This window comes from Pseudonaja textilis, chromosome 6, assembly GCF_049901715.1.
Source record: "Pseudonaja textilis isolate UNSWEBS1 chromosome 6, rPseTex1.2, whole genome shotgun sequence".
In the NCBI taxonomy this organism is placed as follows: Eukaryota; Metazoa; Chordata; class Lepidosauria; order Squamata; family Elapidae; genus Pseudonaja; species Pseudonaja textilis.
The window spans coordinates 3,954,082-3,976,769 of NC_141995.1; the positions used below are offsets into that span (position 1 = coordinate 3,954,082).

The window sequence follows — 22,688 nt, forward strand, 5'->3', positions numbered from 1 at the left end:
GCTTAATATTATTATTTCCATGGTCAGAGACAGAAACAGAGACAGAAAAGGTTTCGGCTCTGTCTTTAGAAGTGACACCAACATTCAGGAAACAAGAACTAAGAAGAAGAAGAAGAAAGAATTGGTTTTTTTAAAAGGAGCTAAACAAAAGAGCTGGCTCAGCAGAAAACTGAAAACAGAGCGGGGGTTCTTCTGTTTCCAAGGTGTCAAAAATTCATATGGCTGCAAGGTGGGGTGGGGGCTGGCTTGCAAGGATTATCTTCATCATCATCATCATCAAAAACAACAGCGTACATAGCAGACAAGATAACCATGCTGGGTTTCGTATCACAAATCACTAGTCGAACCCTTCCCAAGCATTGGCAGATTATGGGAGCAGATCCCAGTAAGGTGGCCTTCTGCAGCTGACCAGTGGTGATCTTGTCAGTGCCAATTGTTTTCAAGTGCTTGCATAGGTCTTTAGGCCCAGCACCCAGTGTGCCCAGTACCACTGGAACCACCTGCACTGGTTTGTGCCAGAGTCTCTGCAGTTCGATTCTCAAGTCCTGATATCTGGTGATTTTTTTTTCAAGTTGTTTCTCGTCGCTTCTGCTGTCGCCAGGTATGGCAATGTCGACGATCCACACTTTTTTCTTCTCCACAATCGTGATATCTGGGGTATTGTGTTCCAAAACTTTGTCAGTCTGTATTCAGAAGTCCCACAGTAGTTTTGCATGCTCATTTTTGAGCGCTTTCTTAGGCTTATGATCTCACCAGCTCTTTGCTACAGGAAGATGGTAGTTGTGACACAAGTTCCGGCGGACCATCTGAGCGACTGTGTTGTGCCGTTGTTTGTAGTCAGTCTGAGCTATTGTCTTGCAACAGCTCAGTATGTGATCAGTGGTTTCATCCGCTTCTTTGCAGAGTCTGCATTTGGGGTCATCAGCAGATTTTTCTATTCTGGCTTTGATTGCATTTATTCTGATGGGCTTTTGGGCTGCAAGAATCAGGCCTTCTGTCTTTCTATATTATTATTAATTTTATTATTGTTGTTGTTGTTATTATTATTATTATACACAAAAATGACAGTATACACAGCAAACAAGATAACTATGCTGGGATTATTATTATTATTGTTGTTATTATTATTATTATTATCAATGCCTCCTCCTCCTCTTCCTCCTCCTCCTCTTCCTCCTCCTCCTCCTCCTTTCCACAAACCCTACTCTCTTCTAGCACTGATGATGTTAAATAGTGGGGCCATAAAATGTGTGCAAGAAAATAACCAAGCACAGAGAGCACCAAGGACCCCCATAGTCTTCCTCCTCTTCCTCCTGCTCCTCCCCCTCTCTGCAAGCCCCCCTCCCCTCTAGCACTGGGGATGTTATCTAATGGCGTAACGAACCTTCAGCCACAAAACCACGAAGCTCAGAGAGCACCAAGGGGCCCTCAGAGAGACACTCTGTGTGGGAAGCGTCTTGCCCTCTGCACCTGTCAAATAAGAGAACCACAGCTTTCCACTGACTTGCTCTGGGTCTGACCGACTTCCTCTTGAAGCCGAGCCACCCTAACCAGGAATCGAAACTAGACGGAGTGTCTTATTTCTTAAGGAGGCAAATATTGCAATGCTGTTCACCTAGCAGACTCCAGCTATGCTGAGATGCCAAAATTATAGCGCCTTCATCTCTTCCACTCTTGCCAAAAAAAAAAAAAAAACCCTCCTGGTTCCTCTTCGCGGTGCTTCATTTCCCCTTACAGATCTCCCTCGGGGGTCTGGGTTCAAATCCGGCCTGTTGCTCCGCCGACTCTTCTCCTGGCCCCCAGTCCTCTCTCTCTCTCCAGCTCACCTGCGGAATGGGACTGGCTTAGCAAGCCAACCTCCTTTTATTTTATTTTATTTTATTTTATTTTATTTTGTATTTTTCATTTTGTCACCGTGTGGTGAGATGGACGGGCAACAAATTTAAGACATCATAATAAAATCAAGCAATAAAATAAAATTAAAGTAATAAAATAAATAATAAAATAATTTGTAATTACTAATCAAGCTTTGGGTAACTTAATAGGGAGATGGACAGCATAAACGTTTAAAAAATAATTAAGAAAAGTAAATGCATCTATCTATCTATCATCTATCTATATCTATCCATCATCCAACCATCTATCTATCTATCCATCATCCATCATCCATCATCTATCTATCTGTCTGTCTGTCTGTCTGTCTGTTGTCTGTCTGTCTGTCTATTTATCTATCATCTATCTATCATCTATCTATATCTACCCATCATCCACCCATCCATCCATTTGTGTTGCAAAGCATTTTTTTAAAATAAAAACAATAACTGGGAATTTCATTGCACACCTGGACATTTCGGGGGAGGGGTGCTTGGTGTTCACATCCCATTGCAGAATTAGGCAAATGAGCTTCGTAAGAACAGTCTTGATTTTTTTTGAGGAACCGAGAGACTTCATAAAAGTCTGAGTTAGTGGGAAAATATTTCCCTATTTGGGCCAAAGGCCACTGTTGAGTATGCTTGCAAAGTGGCTTTTGTTAGGGCTAAAATTATCTTGGTTCACATTTTACCAATCTCTGCACACATTGTTCCAGTAAAGTAAGAGTGTGTGTGTGTGTGTGTGTGTGTGTGTGTGTGTGTGTGTGTATAGCTGTGTATTCAGCTTTGTTCGGGTATTTTCCCATGTCATTATAGTTGTGCTTTTAAAGTTGTAGCAACATTTCGGCAGAATCTCATCTGCCATCATCAGGCTTCTGTATTGGGTTCGGCTGTGAGTCACAATACACAATACAGAAGCCTGATGGCAGATGAGATATATATATATATACATACATACATACATACATACATACATATTTTCTTAAGTTTTCGCGGGTACTTACATGTATGGTATTACATGTATGGGATAGATAGATAGATAGATAGATAGATAGATAGATAGATAGATAGATAGATAGATCGATCGCGCAATTGGTGTCAATGGAGGGTCAGGACAGAAAGCATGAATAAAGGAATAAAACCTTTAAACCTGTGGCCTTCAAACTTGACAGCTTTCAGACTTGTGGGTTTCAACTCCCAGAATTCCCCCTCCAGTCTTGTCCACTCCAGGAATTCTGGGAGTTGAAGTCCACAAGTCTTAAACTTGCCAAGTTGGAAGACCCTTGCCCGAATCAATTCTGTTTGGGTGTATACTTTGAACACTTTCTGCATTCCTCTTTTATCTATCTGTCAGAGTCTCTCCCAACTTAGAAGAGTTTTTCAAACCTGGCCACTTTAAGAAGTCTGGATTTCAACTCCCAGAATCCCCCAGCCAGCTAAGCAAAAAGGGAGGGGAATTCAAGGGAAGAGGAGCAAGAAGGAAGATAAAAAGAGAATATTTGCAGTTGAGGATTGAACTGTGGGGGTCCTTGGTGCTCTCTGAGCTGGGTGGTTTTCTTGCAGACGTTTCATGACCCAACTAGATAATATCATCAGTGCTAGAAGGGAGTGGGGTTTGCAGGGAGAAGGAGGAGGAGGACTGTGGGGTTCTTGGTACTCTATGAGATTAGTTTTTTCTTGCAGACTTTTCATTACCCAACTAGGTAACATCATCAATGCTAGAAAGGAGGAGGGTTTATGGAGAGGAGGAGGAGGAGGGCTGTGAGGTCCTAGGTGTTCTCTGGGTTTAGTTGCTGTGACATGTAAAATTATATATTGAGGATTTTACCCGTGAAAATAATAATACATAAGTAATGCCCTATTTATCCTACCAATGACCTATGGCAATATTACTTGAATATTATTGGAATATGAAGTAACGATTATATAAATGTATTAATCATGAAAACAAGGTTGTTTTGTACTCTGGGACATGCCAAATTTATGGCGGGTCACAGACCTGGCAGTACACCCTGTTTAATGTGTTACTGTATGCTAAAATTAAGCAATGCTGATGTTGATACCACTATCCTAGAGTAGACAATCTGCCAAACAGGATAGGGGATACGCTAAAAGGCATGGAAATGAGATAAGTGAATGAGTGGTGGTTAATGGAAAAGTACCCAGTAGATCTAGGGAGTTACCCAGGAAAACAGGAAAAGGTGATATTTAACAGAATCTTGTGGGCAGAAGTGTTTAAAAATCTCCAACGTGTCTGTGGCGGGGATCTCCTCTCTCTCTCATTTGAGGGAGAAGGGGGTCTGGCCTTTGCAAAGGCTACATAAACAAGCTCTTTATTGTTCCTGGTCTCCGTTTGCTTTTTATCATAGTCGCTTTCTTGCAGACGCTTCAATTACCCAACTAGGGAATATTATCAGCGCTACACGGGAGTGGGATTTTCAGTGAGGAGGAAAAGGAGGGTGGAGAGGAGGAGGAGGAGGAGCAGGAGGAGGAGCAGGAGGACTGTGGGGTCCTTGGCGCAGTCTGAGTTTGGCTGTTTCCTTGCAGACATCTCACTATCTTACTAAGTAACATCACCAATGCTAGAAGTGAATGGGGTTTTGCGGAGAGGAGGAGGGGAAGGAGGAGAGGAAGGAGGAGGAGGAGGAGGAGGGGGAAAGAAGGAGGAGGACTGTGGGGTCCTTGATGCTCTCTGAGCTTGGTCGTTTCCTTGCAGACATCTCACTATCTTACTAAGTAACATCATCAGTGCTACAAGTGAATGGGGTTTTGTGGAGAAGAGGAGGAAGAGGAGGAGCAGGAGGAGAGGGAGGAGGAGGGGAGAAAGAGGGGAAAGAAGGAGGAGGACTGTGGGGTCCTTGATTCTCTGTGAGCTTGGTTATTTTCTTGCAGGCTTTTCATGACCCAACTAGGTAACACCATCAGTGCTAGAAGGGAATGCATTTTGCTCTCTGTTTATGCACAGGCAGCTTTCTCCATCCGTGTTGGTGGGCGTGTAAACAAGCAGTAAACAACAGCCTACTCCAGGAAACCCACCCTAAGTACCCTCCCTCAACACTGACACACACAATCTATATCAGGGGTTCCCAACCTGGGGTGTTCGCACCCCCTGGGGGTGCAAGACGATATCCCAGGGGGTGCGAGAAAAGTCCAGGTAAATAATAGGATATTGGCTATACGTTGGCCTTTTTATTTATTATGCAGTGGATTAACTTCGTTTTCATTTTAGAGTTAAGTATCGTTATTTAGTGGCCGTCACGTACATAGCTGAAAAGATTCAATCCTACCATATATTTAACGCGTTCAGTCGTTCCTAAAGTCTAAATTTCAGGGGGTGCGAGGTTTGAGTGAAATTTCTTTAGGGGTGCGGGACGAAAAAAAGGGTTGGGAACCACTGATCTAGAGTGTGCAGAAATGGATAGATTAACGTTAAAGATGAAGGATAAAGAAGATACGCAATCTTTTCTAACATGAAACTTGTTATTATCAATGGCTTGTAATAGAGGCAGAGATTAGGAATCGTATAAATTTATTTATTATTATTATTATTATTATTATTATTATTATTATAGCAAATTGACCCAGACGATACACTGTTCACAAAGCACTTAGGTATGTAAAAGAAAAATGTATACATAAACTATTAAAAAACCCCACTGAAATGTGTTTAATCAGAATAGAGGTGGAAGGGGCCTTAGAGGTCTTCTAGTCCAACCCCTGCTCAATCAGGAGAGTCTGTCCCATTCCAGACAGGTGGCTGTCCAGTCTCTTCTTAAAAATCCTCCAGTGATGGGGCACCCACAGCTTCTGGTGGCAAGCTGTTCCACTGGTTAATTGTCCTCCCTGTCAGGAAATTCCTCCTTAATTCCAAGTTGCTTCTCTCCTGGGTTAGTTTCCATCCCTTGCTTCTTGTCCTGCCTTCGGGTGCTTTGCAAAATAAGTGGACCCCCCCCCCTCTCCTTTGGGGGCAGCCCCTCAAATATAGGTTGCCCGAGCAAAAACACCGATGCCTGACCTCTGGCTACAAACCATGGTTTAATCTAATCGAGAAAGCGGTTAAGCCAACTTCCAGCCTCCCCAGACCGCTGTGCAGAAAAATACCAACCATTTCAAGAAGGAAAGGATTTTGGGCACACGTCCCCCTGGGTCGTCCTAGGCTGCGTCATCCGGAAGGTACAATATAAACAGAGGTCACAGAATAGGAGAGTTGGAAGGGACCTTTGGAGGTCTTCTAGCCCAACCCCCAAAGAGCAAACCTCCTTTGTGGGGGGGGAAGTGGAGAGTGGGAGGAAAACAGAGATTACCGCCCCTTCCTCACCGCCTTTTTAGCCCCAGAGACACCCCGCCCCACCTACACACCCGCACCCCGCCTCTTCCTAAAACAACTCATTGTTTTCACCCTTTCCCAGGCAAAAAAGAAAGCAAAACTTCCACTCGACCCCCCGGGACACGTCAAGGCAGATCTCCCGGCAGCCGCTTCCTGACTTACAGATGAAAGAGTTGGAAGGGACCTTGTAGGTCATCTAGTCCAACCCCCCCCCCTCCAAGCTGGCTTTTGGAACCGGAGCGCCTTGTTTTCACTTTCGCTTTCTACTCGGGTGGGTGGGGGATTTCCTGGTGGCCTCTTTTTTTTTTTCCCCGAACCCTTTTCATCATCAGCCCGGCGGTCCCTTCGACCTCGTCCGGATAAAAGGGGGCGCGGGGGAGGGGTGGGGGTTGGGAACACGGCTCGGTAGGACAAAACCCACTTCGCCCCCCCTTTCCAAAATCCCGCCCCTCCCTCCCCCTCCAACCTCCTGGCTCCACCTGGTCCTGCCCAGCCCTGTCCGGCTCTTTCTCCGCCTCCGGCCGGGCTCAATTGGTCCTTCTGCACCTTCGGCCGTTTCGGAGCTCCGGGAGTTTCTTCTGCACTTCGGCCGTTTCGGAGCTCGGGAGGTTTCTTCTGCCTTGGCCGTTTCGGAGCTCCGGGGTTTTCTTTTAACACCGGCCAATTTCAGAGCTCCGGGAGTTTCTTCTGCACTTCGGCCGTTTCGGAGCTCCGGGAGTTTCTTCTGCACTTCGGCCGTTTCGGAGCTCCCCACCGAATCCTCCCGACAGAGACGCGCCGGCCGGGCTCCTGCAAGGTATGTTTCGACCCCTTTCCGCGTTCGTTGGAGGACGGGACGGGACGGGACGGGACGGGACAGGAGGGCTTCTACCGGTTGAATTTCTGCCTAGCCCCTTGTGTCAAAGGAGAGAGATCCGGATCGCGCCTTCTCAGCTTGCTGGGAAGGCTGCTGCGGAGCTACAGAATTGCTAGGGCTGTGGAAAGGGACTTTAGAGGTCTTCTAGTCCACCCCCTACCCCAGGCAGGAGTCTTCGGACCATTATCCCGGGTAACTGGACAAAAAAAAACCCTCCACCCCCGCAACTGTGCTACTGACCTGGGTATAGGACACATGTGAAGACAACCCAGGAAGTTTTGGGCAAGACTTGGGAGTTGAAACAGGCAAAAAGAGCAGGTAACTTTAAGACTTGGGGACTTCAACTCCCAGAATTCTCCAGCCAGCATAAGGAGAACTAATGGCTGGAGAATTCTGGGACTTGGAAGTCCACAAGTCTTAAAGTTGCCGAGTTTGGAGACCGCTGGGTAAGAGACTAGACGAGACTAGGAGTAGAGTAGAGGCAGAGGCAGAGTTTAGAAGTTTAGATCAGGGGGTCTTCCAACTCGGCACCTTGAAGACTTGTGGGCTTCAACTCCCAGAATTCCTCCTCCTCCAGGCTTGTCCACTCCAGGAATTCCGGGAGTTGAAGTCCACAAGTCTTAAACTGGCCAAGTTGGAAGACCCTTGGTTTAGCTTAACAGAGTCGGAAGGGACCTTGTAGGTCATCTAGCCCAAACTCCCGCACAAAAGCAGGAGACCCTACACCATTTCTGACAAATGGCAGTCTAATCTCTAGCAGAGTACAGTAGAATAGAATAGAACAGAACAGAATAGAACATAAAATATATGGAAATAGAATAGAATAGAATTCAGGAATAGAATAGAACAGAGGGATAGGATAGGATAAAATAGGATAGGATAGAATAGAATAGAATTCAGGAATAGAATAGAATAGAATTCAGTAATAGAATAGAATAGAATAGAATAGAATAGAACAGTAAATAGAATAGAACAGAATTCAGGAATAGAATAGAATTCAAGAATAGAATAGAATAGAAATACAGAATAGAATAGAATTCAGGAATAGAATAGAACAGAGGAATAGAATAAGAATAGAATAGAATAGAACAGAAAATAGAATAGAATAGAATTCAGGAATAGAATAGAATTCAGAAAATAGAATAGAATAGAAATAGAAAATAGAATAGAATAGAAAGAATAGAATAGAATAGAATAGAATAGAAAATAGAATAGAATAGAATAGAAATACAGAATAGAATAGAAATTAGGATAGGATAGGATATGATATAGAGCTGGAAGGGATTTTGGAGGTCTTATACCGCTTTGGTTTTATTGTCCAATTGGTCAATAAACCCCTTTTTGTCCATTCACACATACCTTCCTGAAAATATAAATCACCAAGTAATTCAGGCAAAGCAAAAAAAATTAAAAGGGTTGGGAAGGTTGAAGTCTTTTTTTAGGGCACAGATATAAATCATGCACACTTTTAATGTCTGTGACATATCAGGAAGGAAGTGGTCAAGCCACAAAAAGGCATTCGTTGCAGGTAGTCCTCGACTTACGACCACAATGGAGCCCCCCCCAAATGCCTGCCACTAAGCAAGATGCTTTTTAAGCGACTTTTATCCTGTTTTACAACCTTTTTCGCCACAGTTGCTTAAGCTAATCCTTGCTCACACGGTTGTTAAATTAATCTGGCGTCACTCGTTGTCTTGACTTGGGATACTACGACTGTCATAAATATGAGTCAGTTGTCGACACTCACTTAGCAAGTGACCATGGGGCTGTTTGCAATGGTCGTAAGTGTGAAAAAAACAGTCGTAACTCCCCTTTTTTTCCCCTGTGCTTTTGTAACTTTGGTCACTAAATGAACCATCATAACTCAAGGACACGTGAGATTTGAACAGTAGCAAACCTGACTCCCAGATCGCATGCCACAAGTGGCAAATTTGTGTTATTTCTTTCCAAGAATAATCTCTTTCTTTCTTAAAACATTCCCAAATATCTCAGCGCTTTCAGAAAAATGCTCTCTATTGTTTAGTGCTGAAATCCTCGCCTATCAAGAAAAATGGCCTTGGCTAAAAAAAATATTTTAAAAACCCGCCCCATATTTTACCATATGTGGTGGCTATGCCCCGAGACCAGGACATTCTGGATCCAAATTAAAAACTGGGTACAGGAGATCACCGCTTACCAGATTGAGCTCAGACCAGAAACCTAGGAATGAATAAAGATTGAATCCCAAACGAAGTAAAATATCTAATGTTACATATCTCAATACCCGCCAGAATAGGTTTTGCACAAGTATGGAAAACTCCTAATATCCCCAATGAAGAATTAATATTACAAAAAATAATAGAAAATGCTGAAATGAGTATGCTAACTCTGAAACTGAAAGAAAGAGACTCTGAATATTTTTTGTAATTTGGAATAAATGGTACGATTGGGTAACAAACAGAAATAAGAAATAAGACAAGAAATCTAACTGTAAGAGACCTCAATAAAGTCAAAGGTAAATATGTAAAATATATAAGAATATAAAAACAATAATTATGGTTAAAGCTATCAATTACTGCTAGATGAAAGTAAATATAATGTATTAAGATATTTAAGATAAGAACCTGTATAGATGTCAAAAAGACTGTTGAAATAACGATGTTTTATGTTGTAATAACAGAAATTTAATAAAACTTATTAAAACAAAAACAAAAACCAACCAACCCAACATGTTTTTCGGAAGTTAGAAAAGAGGCCTTCAATCAATCAATCAATCAGAACAGAGCTGGAAGGGACCTTGGAGGTCATCTAGTCCAACCCCTTACTCGACCAGGAGATCCTATACCATTTCAGACAAGTGGCTCTTCAGTCTCTTCTTAAAGAAACTGGCCCCATTATTTCTGGTGGCAAGCAGTTCCACTGGTTAAACATCCTCCCCGTTAGGGAGTTTCTCCTCAATTCCAGGTTGCTTCTCTCCTGGATGACTTTCCATCCAACATTTCTTTTCTTGTCTTCTGGTGCTTTGGAAAATAAATGGCTAAAAAAAAAACCTTTTTCCGTTTTCTAAGGAAGAAATCCCTTCAGCGAGTGTTTTTGCCCCGTTGTTACGACTTTCGATCACTGTCGTGGTAAAATTAGTCACCCCGTCGTTAAGTGAATCTGGCTCCCCCTCCTTAACTTGGCTTATCGGAAGGACGCAAAAGCGAATCTGATCAGATTCGCTTCACAATTGTGTTTCTCACTTTGCGATGGCGGCTATTCCCTTAACCCACCATGGCCTTGACCGCTGTCTCTCTTAGCGACTGAAATTTGGGGCTTGAAAGTCGAGGACCACCCCGGACTAAGAAAAAATCTGGCCGTTCTAGAGCCAGCCTGTTTGTTTTTCGCTCTCTCGCTTGATAAAAACATGAGAAGGGGAGATATTTTCAACCCAACTTCAAGGGTTTTGAATATCTCAGATATTCAAGTTTCCTTCCCAGAGCGATGTGCCAGCCAGCCAGTCAAGGTAGGTCTAGCACAGCAAGGCTGCCAGGTGGTGATAAAAACTGGTTTGTGTGTGTGTGTGTTGTTGTTGTTGTGGTTGTGCTTGTGACAGGTAGTCCTTCACTTACGACCGCAACCAAGCCCCCAAATCTCCGTTGTTCAGTGGTTAAGTGACATTCACCTGATTTTATGCGCTTGCTTCCCACAGTTGCTAAGGGCATTCATTGAAGTTGTTCGCTTAGTGACACCATTGTTAAGTGAATCTGGCTGGTCAGGAGGTTGCCACAGGGGATCTCGTGACCTCCGGGACACACGCTGACCGTCGTAAATGCAAATTAGGACTTCCGGTACCGTTTCCATCAACGACGGCTCAGAGATCGTGATTGTGCGCGGCTTTGATCTGTGTTTCCCTTGTTGGAAGGGTCCACATGGGTCCGGAGTCATCTGACCCACCTAGGACGGGTGGGACTGGAGGGAGAGACCACCAGCTGGGTCGAGGGGAGCCGCATCTCACCTCTCTAGCTAGGTATTACTCCGCTGGAAGACAGGGAGAAACGACAGTCTAAAATGGCTGCCCTGAAGATGGAAAGCTGCCGGCACCATAAGTTTTGTGCTGGAGCGGTGAAGTGGTGAGCGCCATGTAACCAGATAAAAGAACTGAATTTTTCGTGCAAGAGTATCACAGTGGCGAACAGAAAATAAGAGGAAAATACAAGGTAAACAAAATTGGAGTATAAAATGTTACAGTGAAATTAGAGACTAAATTTGGAATAATATAAATTGGCATTAGTTAGGTATTGGATAAATGCTGGACTTGCCTGGAATTGGTTATTATTAAGAAAATTAATTGTGGAAATGGTTGGAAATTAATGTTTAACATAATTAAAAGAGAAAAGAAAAGAACTTTGAAAAGTGGAAAGTGATACAGAGCGCCATTCTAATGGTCAAAGACTTTTTTCCCCTATAAAATCTTATGGAAATTTATTGGATTCAGAACTATTATGAAACAAAAGATAAATTAAATCATAAGAACCCCAGAAATTAAAAAAAAAAAAGAGGGAGAAACTCTACTAAGAGGATATGCAAAAGTAATTTCCTGGGACTGTTGGTCGTTGATTGTGAAAGAGAAAGAAGAATTAAAAAGAGAAACAAAGAGAGACTTTTGGCAAGGATTGCAATAAAAGACATCACATCAGAAAACTCAGGAAATTACACCACAAGAACTCAAGAAGTTGCAACACAGCAAATGACCCAGGATATCACAGCGCAAGACCAAGGATATCACAGCAATAAATCTCACAAGGTCATCACCTAACCCATTACCGAAGCTGTTACTACACAGGAGGCCAATGGAAAAGAGATCAAAACACAAATGACCCAGGAGATTACAACGCAGGACCCAGGATACCACAACAAAAGAACTCGCAAGCCCATCACACAACCCATTACCCAAGCCGTTAAAAACACTAGAGGCTAATGGAAAAAAGATCACTACAAAACAAATGACCCAGGAGATTACAGCACAAGATCCAGGATATCTCCACAACAAAACTCACAAGGCCATCACACAGCCCATTATACCAACATCAACTCCATCAACCAATCAAGAGGCAGCAGCGCAGCCAACCAGTCCAGCACACCAGCCCCCACCACCAGTATTTATAGAGAGACGGCAGCTCCGATCACACACTGCTTGCACTGGCAGGAAGCTGAAAGCACCAGCCTGAGGATGGCGAGTGGGACCTCGCCGAAACGTCGCCAAGATACTCTTAATCTTACACGGGAAAAGACCCGAACACACCTAGACCTGCATATAGATATACATACATACATGTATGTATGGTATTTAGGTTTCTTCGGGTATTTTCCCACGTCTTAATATTTGTGCTTTTATTATAGCGACATTTCGGCAGAATCTCATCTGCCATCCTCAGGCTTGTGTATTGGGTTCTTTTTAATCTCGTGTGTCAGGCTTGGCAACCCTAACAAAAAAATGGCTGCCAAGCCTGACACACGAGATTAAAAAGAACCCAATACACAAGCCTGAGGATGGCAGATGAGATTCTGCTGAAATGTCGATATAATATGGAAATTGTCGGAAGAAATATCCTTCTGGGTTCAGTTCCAAGTGGGGAAAAAGACGCTGGAAACATGGAGGCTGTTTGGAAGGTTTAATGGTGGACAGGACCACGTGGCCTGGAGCTCCAAATTGAAAAGGAAGGATGATCACATGCTTCAAGGTGAAGGAAGAGATCAAGAAAAGGGGCTGAGAGTGCCTGGGTTTTATACCCTCCGTTGGGATTTGAATTGGAGCTTGTATTCTGATTGGTTGTCAGACTCCCATGGGGCCGTGCACATGGGGCAGCTCTGTAGGCTGTCCTGAGTCCCAGGCTTGGTTGAGCCTTGCTGGATGATGATGATGCACTGAAAAGGGCTTTTGGCAATTGCTATAGCTTTACCTGGAGATCTTTGTTATGTAAAGTATTCTGGCCCAGGCCTTAATGGCCCACCCATTAACAAAGGTGCGGGTGAGCTTCTGCTTCTGAGGTGAGTTTCTACTTCTGAGTTTCTACTCCTTTTAGAGGAAATATTCTGCCTTTTTAATATTTCCTAGGATACTTCATTTTTCTAGGAGAGGGAAGGGTGCTAACTTCCTACAAAATGAATTAAAAATATGATTATTAATGATTATAAGTAAAGTGAAGATAAAATGAGAGATATTAAGAAGTTATTGTAGTGATTTACTGGAGAGGATATATGCAGTTGACTATATATACAGTTGATTATTTAATGGATATTAGAATTGTACAACGAGAATATTTTATTATGATTATAGTAGGGGAATGGAAAATACCATGTGGATCCTAAATATATTGGTTTTATTATATTTTTACTCTTTTTAGATTGTTTATTATATATCGGCTTAGAGAAAATTAAGGACAATAATGATGTGTAATGTAAAATAAAATAGGTGGTAAGCTGAAAATGGAAATAATAGGGGAGAAAGAATTGAAAACTTATGTATGGATGAAATGACATTGATATTAAATTAATGAATTGAAATATGAATTGCAAATTTATTTAAAGATGAGTGAAATGGGTAATAATATGAATTAATATTATATAAGATTGATGGAAATGAAAATATGACTATGTGTTATAATCTGGAAACATTTTGCTCACGTAAAAAGATGTATAAAATTTAAAAAATAAAAAACTTTTTACAAAAAAGAAGTAAATGCGAATCAGCTTCCAAGCTTGTCTGAATTGGATCCCGTGACTGTGGAGATCTTGTAATGGTTTGTAAGTGTGAAACATGGTCGTAAGTGCTGGAGGTAGATGCCACCTGTAAAACATCTTATACAAATTCTCTTTATATGCTGTTGACATTGTTATTTTATAGTTTTGAGTCCATAATTTCTGCCATTGTTCTAAATCTATCCTATATCCAAAATTTTTCCCAAATCAGATTAGAAAGGTCACTTCCAATTTCTGTTATTCTGTTATTATATGTTCTATGTGTTTTCAACCTCAGCAACATTAAACTGGCTGGACCAACTCCCAGAATGCCCTAGCCAGACATGGTAGCTAGGGAATTCTGGGAGTTGAAGTCCACCCAGCTTAAAGTTTCTGTGAATGGATGGAAGGAGGGGGAATTCTGGGAGTTGAAGTCCATCTTTCTTAACTGTAGAGTTGTAATTGCAGGAATGTTCCAATCTCGGATGGCAAACCTCAGATAAAGAATGTTTCCAAGCAAATACAACTCAGGTAAACAAAGTCACTCATCTAAAGGAGGATTAGAGAGAGGAAGTAAACATATGTTAGACTTTAATTAGAGATAATTAATTGTATGGATTACTGTACTAAACAGTAACCAAAGTTAAGCAGTAACCAAAGTTAACCAGTGATGGAGGATAACTAAAAATGTGTATAAATGCAAGACTAGACTCCAATAAAGATCATCATGATTCAGTTGTTCATGATCAAACAACTCGACTGCCTCGTCATTACAACACTTAACACTGCTGAGGGTGGCTGGCTGGGGAATTCTGGGAGTTGAAGTCCATCCAGCTTAACATTGCTGAATATGGCTGGCTGGGGAATTCTGGGAGTTGAAGCCCACTTATCTTAACATTGCTATGGTTGACAAACTCTGGTTTGTTTTGCGATTGTGCAATGCTGGAGGAACAAGGTTGCCCTTTTCAGTCGTTACAACAAGCCATTTGGTGCTTTGTATGAGGCTGTTTTCTTTAGCCATAAGATAGCCATCATGGGTGCCCATCTAGACTCGTGGGACAGCTCTATGGTTAAGAAACTGTTCCAAATGACTGAGTTGGCCACTTCAACACAACCCCAACCATAGCCACAACCCAATCAACGGAGCATCCACACAGGTGAGTTAGGTTAACCCCAGGAAGGAGCAATCATTTATTGATCTGGGCAGAATAGAGAAATTGAATTGAATTGAGCAGCCTGGCTTTCTTCGTGAGAGAAATTCTGCCATTGTGCGTGTCCGTCACAGCTGAGCACAATTTTACCAAACCTGGTTTGTAGCCATTCATTCACGACTGAAACCACGATACACAGGTAGCCCTCGACTTCCAATGGTTCATTTAGTGACCGCTCAAAGTTACAACAGCCCTGAAGAAAAGGGACTTATGACCATGTTTCACACTTACAAACCACTGCAGTATTGTTGTGGTTCGCTGGCAGCCTGTGGTATAAATAGGCATAACTGTTCATGTATTTATGTATAAATATGTAAATAACTATGTAAATATAGGAAAATATGACAAACGTAAAATAATTGTAATAATATTTAGTAATATTCTATATACTTAAGAATATGTCAAAGTGAGTGAACACTACTACAAATATGCTCCAATGAATGGAGATATGTTTTTAATTGGTTTTTTTAATTGTCGAATTTGTTTAATAAAGTTTTTTTTTTAAAATTAAAATAAATGAAATGGACTATGTGGTTGATCTGGAATCTATTCCCATGTTTTCTTTAGTTTTGGGTTGGGATAAAGCGTTGCCAACATCTCTACAGCCAGCGTAGTAACTCAGTTGTGTAACTCACTCACACACCAGGCTAACAACCCCACACACCTTCCCCCCTCCACCATTCCTGGACAACAAGACCCCAACCCTTAAAGAAGCATCCGAGCCATAAAAAAAAAATGCTGGCCTTAGATCTTTTATGGCCTTTGAGTTCCTGCTTCTCCCCCCACCACGCATAATAGGAGTTAACAGGAATCTACAATTATAGCTTGTTTTCTGTTTATCTCCATTGGAGGGAAATTGGGCTTTTGTTCTGACAATTTGCATTTCAGCTCCTGTTGCTTTAAGCAGTGGTGTTTTTTTTTCCCATGCATTTTTTAAAAAACTATCTGTCACCTTCTGGTAACTTCAATCTATTATTTGCAGCTATTTGCTCGAGATTGTTGTCTCTCTGTCTCTCTCTCTCTCTCTACCTCTCTCTCTGTCTCTGGGTCTCTTACTACCTATCTCTCTACCTCTCTCTCTTCTCTCTCTCTCTTTCTCTCTTCTATCTCTCTCTCTCTCTCCCTTCTCTGTCTGTCTCTTCTCTGTCTATCTTTCCCTTTCTCTATCTCTCTTTCTGTCTTTCTTTCTCTTTTCTTTCTCTTTCTCTCTCTTCTCTCTGCCTCTCTCTCTCTCTCTCCTCCCTCCCTCCCTCTCTCTCTCTCATAAGCTAGTTGCATGCAGGGCTGAGAAACACATCATGTCTTAAATATTTAGCTTATCAGTCCCTCTGTGGTAGGTAAAGTCAAGGGTGTTGACCAGCTGCATGGGAAAAATGTGAAAGCGCTAAAGAAACGAGGAATTAGCTCTAGGTTTTAGCCCACGATTTCCTGACAATTAAGAATACCTTGTCTCTCCAGAAGTTGTGGGTGCTTCAACACTGGAGGTTTTCAAGAAGACACCGGACAACCATTTGTCTGGAATGGGAGGGAGGTTTCTTGCCTAAGCAGGGGGTTGGACTAGAAGACCTCCGAGGTCCCTTCCAAACCTGTCAGTCTGTATTCTGTAAAAATTCAAAAGAGAAGGACTAGGGTCTTGAGGGGCTGCCCCAAAGAAGAGTGGGCTCCACCTATTCTCCAAAGCCCCTGAAGGCAGGACAAGAAGCAACAGGTGGAAACTAATCAAGGAGAGAAGCAACCTGGGATTAAGGAGAAACTTCCTAGCAGTGGAGACAATTAACCAGTGGAACTACTTGCCACCAGAAGTTGTGGGTAGTTCATCACTGGAGATTTTTAAGAAGAGATTGGACAGAGATTGTCTGGAGATGGTATAGGGCAGGGTCTCCTGCCTCAGCAGGGGGCTGGACTAGAAGACCTCTAAGGCCCCTTCCAACTCTGTCATTCTGTTATCTCTTGGGGGGTTTTTTTGGTTTTTGTTTTACTCTCTTGTAGGTAACCGCCAACAATACGCAATGCTGACGTTGGCTGGAGATTCTGACCTTTCTCTGTTCTATTAAAAGGTTTTTCCACTCAGATTCTGATCTGTGCTATTTTAGAGTAAAGATTTTTCCTCAGGAAACTAAGAACGCATTCAATTGTATGCTTGACCTATAACCCACCTGCATGCTTTAGAAGCTTAGTTGTACTAGTCAATTACCGCATTGTTACTAGGCTGCTATCCATTTTTTTTAAACAACCGGTTCTGTGGGCGTGGCTTAGTTGGTGGGCGTGGCTTGTGTGGTCATGTGACTGGCTGGGCGTGGGCAACTCAACATCACTCACATCGAGGCACACATCTCCTCGCCTGGCCTCTCGTGACTGTGGGGATGCTGTAACAGTCGTAAGTGTGAAAAATGGTCATAGGTCACTTTGTTCAGTGCCATTGTAACTTTGAGTGGTCACTCCACACAAGCAAAGTGCCAGCAAAGGAGGGGAAAATACCTCCAGAGAAGTTCCTGAGACAGGAAGTCCAGTCCTGCCAAGAATGTAACAAGGGTAAATGGAGAGGCAGTTTCTGTAAGCAACACCAGAATGTTTCCTTCCTGCCTTCCTTACAGGATTAGACCAGTAATTTCTTCTAACAACCGGTTCTCCGAACTGCTTAGAAGGTTAACAACCGGTTCTAGTGAATAGGTGTGAACTGGTAGAATCCCACCCCTGCTGCTAACCCTGGGATAAACCAATCATTGGACTTGTATGTATAAGTAAACTCCTACATTTAGAGTATAAGAATAAACACAGTTGACTGGGAATAGAAGAACTTCTTGACTTGGGAGATGCTTGACTCAGGAATCATGTGTACGTGTCCTTGATTGCAACACTCTTCTGTGTTTTCCTGCAGGACGGAATCCCGGAGACAGGAAGGAACCTGAGTCCGGTTTCACCATGAAAAAAATCAGCTTCCTCTTGGCAGAGATCCATGATTTTACTTCCGAGGAGGCTCAGCAGCTGCTGCACAACAAATTTGTGGTTGTGATAGGAGACTCTAGTAAGTGTTGCTAGGGAATTTGTGGGGCGAAAGAGAGATCGCCAACTCTGGAGTACCCAGGTAATCCTCAACTTACAACCATTTGTTTAGTGACGGCGTTTGAAATTACAGGGTCCCTGAGAAAAGGGCCTTACGACCGTTTTTCACACTTACGACCATTGCCCCATTCCCTGTGGTCGTGCAATCACTGAACCAGCTGTTACACCGGCAGCATCCCACCCACCGGTCGTAAGTCACTTTTTTTTTGAGTGCCTGTCATGCCCCTGTTGTAGTCTGAATCTGAGGAGGAAGACAAACAGCTGACAGGGAACGGGAGTATGGCTCTGTTGGCTGGGGAGGAAACTGAGGAAGGGCAAAGTCCAGCTGGGCAGAGCAGGGGATAGGTAGAACAAGGGAGAGGGAGTTCAGAGGAAGACCCAGGCCCACCCCCTCTTCATCCTAGGGCACACAGGGAGGAACGGAGAAGGGAGCAATGTGGGTGGTGTGGCTTACAGGGGAGGAAAGAGCCCTGATTCCCTTCATTAGCCACAGCTGGGAATGAGAGTTTTAAAGGGATGCAGCAGCTTTTGGGAGCAAACGTGAATTTATCTTGTGTTGCCTTATTTTATCTGTGTTCCTGGCATCTTCCCAACTGGGTTGAGTTACTGCCGGTCCTTCATGTCTGGAATTCTTGCTCCTGCCCTGCCGGACTAATGACCTCATTTTGCCTTGATTGGACTTATAGTTACAGTTTCTGTTGACCATCTTTTGGACTTGACTCCCTGCAGCCAAAGGCTGTTCCTGGGAGAGTTTTTCTCCAGCCCAGAAGGTAACCAGGACATTGAGGGCAAAGTTGGAGCTAATAAAGGGACACCTATTGATTGTGACTCTGACTGTGTTACCTTTGTGCCACACCCCTTTGGGTCATCACAGTGCTGTTGTAACTTCGGACATTAAACAAACTGTTGTAAGTTGAGGACTACGCAAATCTACTTCAGGGAAAGCTTCCTCCCCCTCTTTTACTCCTAGGAGCAGATATCTCCATAAATTGATTTGGAACGATCCAAGAAACATTTTTTTTTCCCGGTTCCTCGGTTGTTGCTTTTTGTGTGTGCATTGAAATGGGGCCAGGTGCAGAGATGGGTCATGTTGACCTGGCCTTCGATACGCCGACGTTAGGTCTCATGTTAGCAAGGCCAGACCAGGCAGTGAAGAATTTGGGCAAAAATATAGCAGAATTGCCGCCCCCTCTTTACTAAGTTAGCCGCTGTTTTGCTTGGCACAAAAAACCCCCCAAACATTGACAGCTGGAAGCTAAGAACAGGAGGCTGAGTAACCTTGAATCCTTCCCAAATTCAGCGCAGCCCTAAAAATAGAATAAAATAAGATAAAATGAAAATAAAATAAAAAGGTACTGTCTCTAATCAAGTAAAGTGAAGCCAAGTGAAGACATAAAATCACAGTACTATCTCGTCAAGTAAACTGAAGTACAGTGAAGAAAGGAAAGGAAAGGAAAAGTACTGTCTCTAAACAAGTAAAATGAAATGAAGAAATGAAATGTAATAATAAAATAAAATGAAACGGTACTGCCTCTAAACAGGTGAAGTGAAGAAATAAAATGAAATAATAAATAAAATGAAATGGTACTGCCTCTAAACAGGTGAAGTGAAGAAATAAAATGAAATGAAATAATAAAATAAAATGAAACGGTACTGCCTTCTAAACAGGTGAAGAAATGAAATGAAATAATAAAATAAAATGAAAAATGAAATAAAAAATGAAATGAAATAATAAAATAAAATGAAACAGTACTGCCTCTAAACAGGTGAAGTGAAGAAATGAATTGAAATAATAAAATAAAATGAAAAATGAAATAAAAATTGAAATGAAATAAAATAAAACAAAATAGTACTGCCTCTAAACAGGTGAAGCGAAGAAATAAAATGAAATGAAATAATAAAATTTATTATTTATTATTTCAATTCATTTCTTCACTTCACCTGTTAAGAGGCAGTACCGTTTCATTTTATTTTATTATTTCATTTCATTTTTTATTTCATTTTATTTTATTATTTCATTTCATTTTTTATTTTATTTTATTTTATTTTATTATTTCATTTCATTTTATTTCTTCACTTCACCTGTATAGAGGCAGTACTATATTCCAGTAAACAAGGGTGGATATGGAAAATAACAGATGGTGTAAGATAAAATGAGTAATTAAATGTACCTCTTCTTTTTGGTATATATGTTAATTTCCTTTTTTGGTATAGTTTAATAAAAGTAACGCCCCCGGCTAAGCTGAGGTCATAAAATGTATAAAAGTGACGCTTCAGGAAGAGCCAGGGGGTTCAGAATTTGCCATGCTAATGCTCTGAACCTTGTGCACAAATAAAAAACCTGTATTCTCCAACCTTTCGTGGTCTTGTGTCCTGATTTGGAACCAAGATTTGCTGCTACAAAATAAAATGAAAAATAAAATGCTAAAATAAAATAAAACAGTACTGCCTCTAAACAGGTGAAGTGAAGAAATGAAATGAAATAATAAAATAAAACGAAAAGGTTCTGTCTCTAATCAAGCAAAGTGAAGTGAAGAAATAAAACAAAATAAAAGGGTACTCTCTAAACAAGGTGAAGTGAAGTTGAGAAATGAAATGAAATAAAATAAAATATGACATCATTTTCTAAGCATCTGAATTTTGATCAAATGGCCCTGGGGACGAGGCAACAGCTGTAAGCATGAAAAACAGTCATCAGCCGCTTTTTTCAGTGTTGTCATCATTTCAGGTGGTTACTAAATGAACGGGTTGTAAGTTGAGGGATACCTGTACAGAATGCCTTCTCTGAGCACCCTGCAATTACTTTCTTTTTAAAAAAAGATCAACCACCTTAAGCAGAATAATTGGTGTGTGTGTGTGTGTGTGTGTTAATTTTTTGGTATTGTTGGAAGGAGAAATGGCCAGATGGGGATATTCTCCAGATTAGGTTAGATTAACAGAGTTGGAAGGGACCTCGTAGGTCATCTAGTCCAGGGGTCGCCAACCTTTTGGACCTCAGGGACCACCAAACTCATAGTTTTAAATCCCAGGGACCACTAACCGGTTCTGTGGGCGTGGCCTGATTTGTGGGTGTGGCTTGGTGGTCATGTGACTGGCTGGGCGTGGCTTGTATGTAAATATTCTAAATATTTACATAAATATTGGACTTTTTATTAAAAAAAGAACAACTTTTACCCCAAATCAGGCAAAGCAGGCAGGCAGATTGAGTTGCTCACAGAATCACAGATTCATTCAGAGATCTATCTATCTGCCATCGGCTAGCTCAGTCTGTCACATAAAATCGCTTGCCGTGAGTCTGCACTGAACAACTGAACCTTCAGTCCTAAGGGAGGTTCGGCTGTGCTTAAAAGCAGAGCCAAAGATCGAAAGACTACCTAGAAAGCATGAAATCCAACCATTTCCTGCTTCCTAGCTAATCTAAATCTCCTGGCAAGCAGAACAGCTGATGGTTGGAAAAATAGCAATTTAGCAGGCAAGTTTGCCGGGTAAGGAGCGAGTGGGCGGGGAGGGTTCCCGCGGACCATGTGGGCAGCGCAGCCTCGTGCTTCTGCGCAGCCTGGATTAATTGCTTTGGGGGGGGCGTGTTCTGGGGGTGAGATTTCTCTGCGGCCCACCAAAATTTTCTTGCGGCCCACCGGTTGGCAACCACTGATCTAGTCCAACCCCACCCCCCACCCCTCCCCAAGCAGGAGACCCTACATCACTTCTGACAGGTGGCTGTCCAGTCACTTCTTGAAAGCCTCCAGTGATGAAGCTCTCACAACTTCCGAGGGCAACTTCTGTTCCATGGGTTGATTCTCACTGTCAGAAAGTTTTCTCCTTAGTTCCAGGTTGAATCTCTCCTTGTTCAGTTTCCATCCATTATTCCTTGTCTGGCCTTCTGGTGCTGTAGAAAACAGCTTGACCCCCTTCCTTCTCTCTGTGGCAGCTCCTCAAATATTGGAAGATGCTCTCCTGTCTCCCCTGGTCCTTCTCTTCCCTAGACTAGCCAAGCCCAGTTCCTGCAACCATTCGTTGTATATTTTAGCCTCCAGTCCCCTAATCATCCTGGTTGCTCTTCTCTGCACTTTTTCTAGTGTCTCAACATCATTTTTATAATGTGGTGACCAAAACTGGATGCAGTACTCTAGGTGTGGCCTTACTAAGGCTTTATAGAGTAGTATTAGTCTTTATAGAGTAGGTCTTTTATAGAGAAAAGTAAAGTTCTACACTTAGGCAAGAAAAACCAAAAGGACCCATGTAGACTGGGTGAAACCAGGCTCAATAGCAGGAACTGGGAGGGGGATCTTGGAGTCTGAGTGGACAACCAGCTAAATAGGAGCCAGCCGTGTGCAGCAGCAGCCCAAAAAGCCAATGCAATCCTAAATTGCATCAACAGAGGGATACAATCGAGATCAAAGGAGGTACTAATACCATTCTATAAAGCCTAAGTAAGACCACACCTAGAGTCCTGCATCCAGTTTTGGTCACCATACTGTAAAAAAGATGTTGAGACTCTAGAAAAAGTGCAGAGAAGAGCAACCAGGATGATTAGGGGACTGGAGGCTAAAACATATGATAAACAGTTGCAGGAACTGGGCCTGGCTAGTCTAGGGTAGAGAAGGACCAGGGGAGACAGGAGAGCAGTCTTCCAATATTTGAGGGGCTGCCACAGAGAGGAG

At 42.4% G+C, this 22,688-nt stretch overlaps 1 protein-coding gene and 1 pseudogene across 3 annotated transcripts in view; one reads left to right on the forward strand and one right to left on the reverse strand.

The window, feature by feature from the left end:
- Positions 1 to 206: 206 nt before the first annotated feature.
- Positions 207 to 8,538, reverse strand: LOC148125374 (uncharacterized; annotated as a pseudogene).
- The window catches only part of LOC113454708 (uncharacterized), a 29,785-nt gene continuing 13,397 nt past the window's right edge, over positions 6,301 to 22,688 (forward strand). The window contains exons 1-3 of one of the 3 annotated variants that reach the window (XM_087935696.1): positions 6,319 to 6,769; positions 6,807 to 6,994; positions 17,843 to 17,989. In XM_087935696.1, coding sequence (XP_087791822.1) covers positions 17,887 to 17,989 — 103 coding nt within the window. In that variant the 5' untranslated portion in view covers positions 6,319 to 6,769; positions 6,807 to 6,994; positions 17,843 to 17,886. Of the gene's footprint in view, positions 6,995 to 17,842; positions 17,990 to 22,688 lie in introns of all 3 variants that reach the window. The other 2 variants (XR_015744023.1, XM_087935695.1) reach the window with 2 other exon arrangements.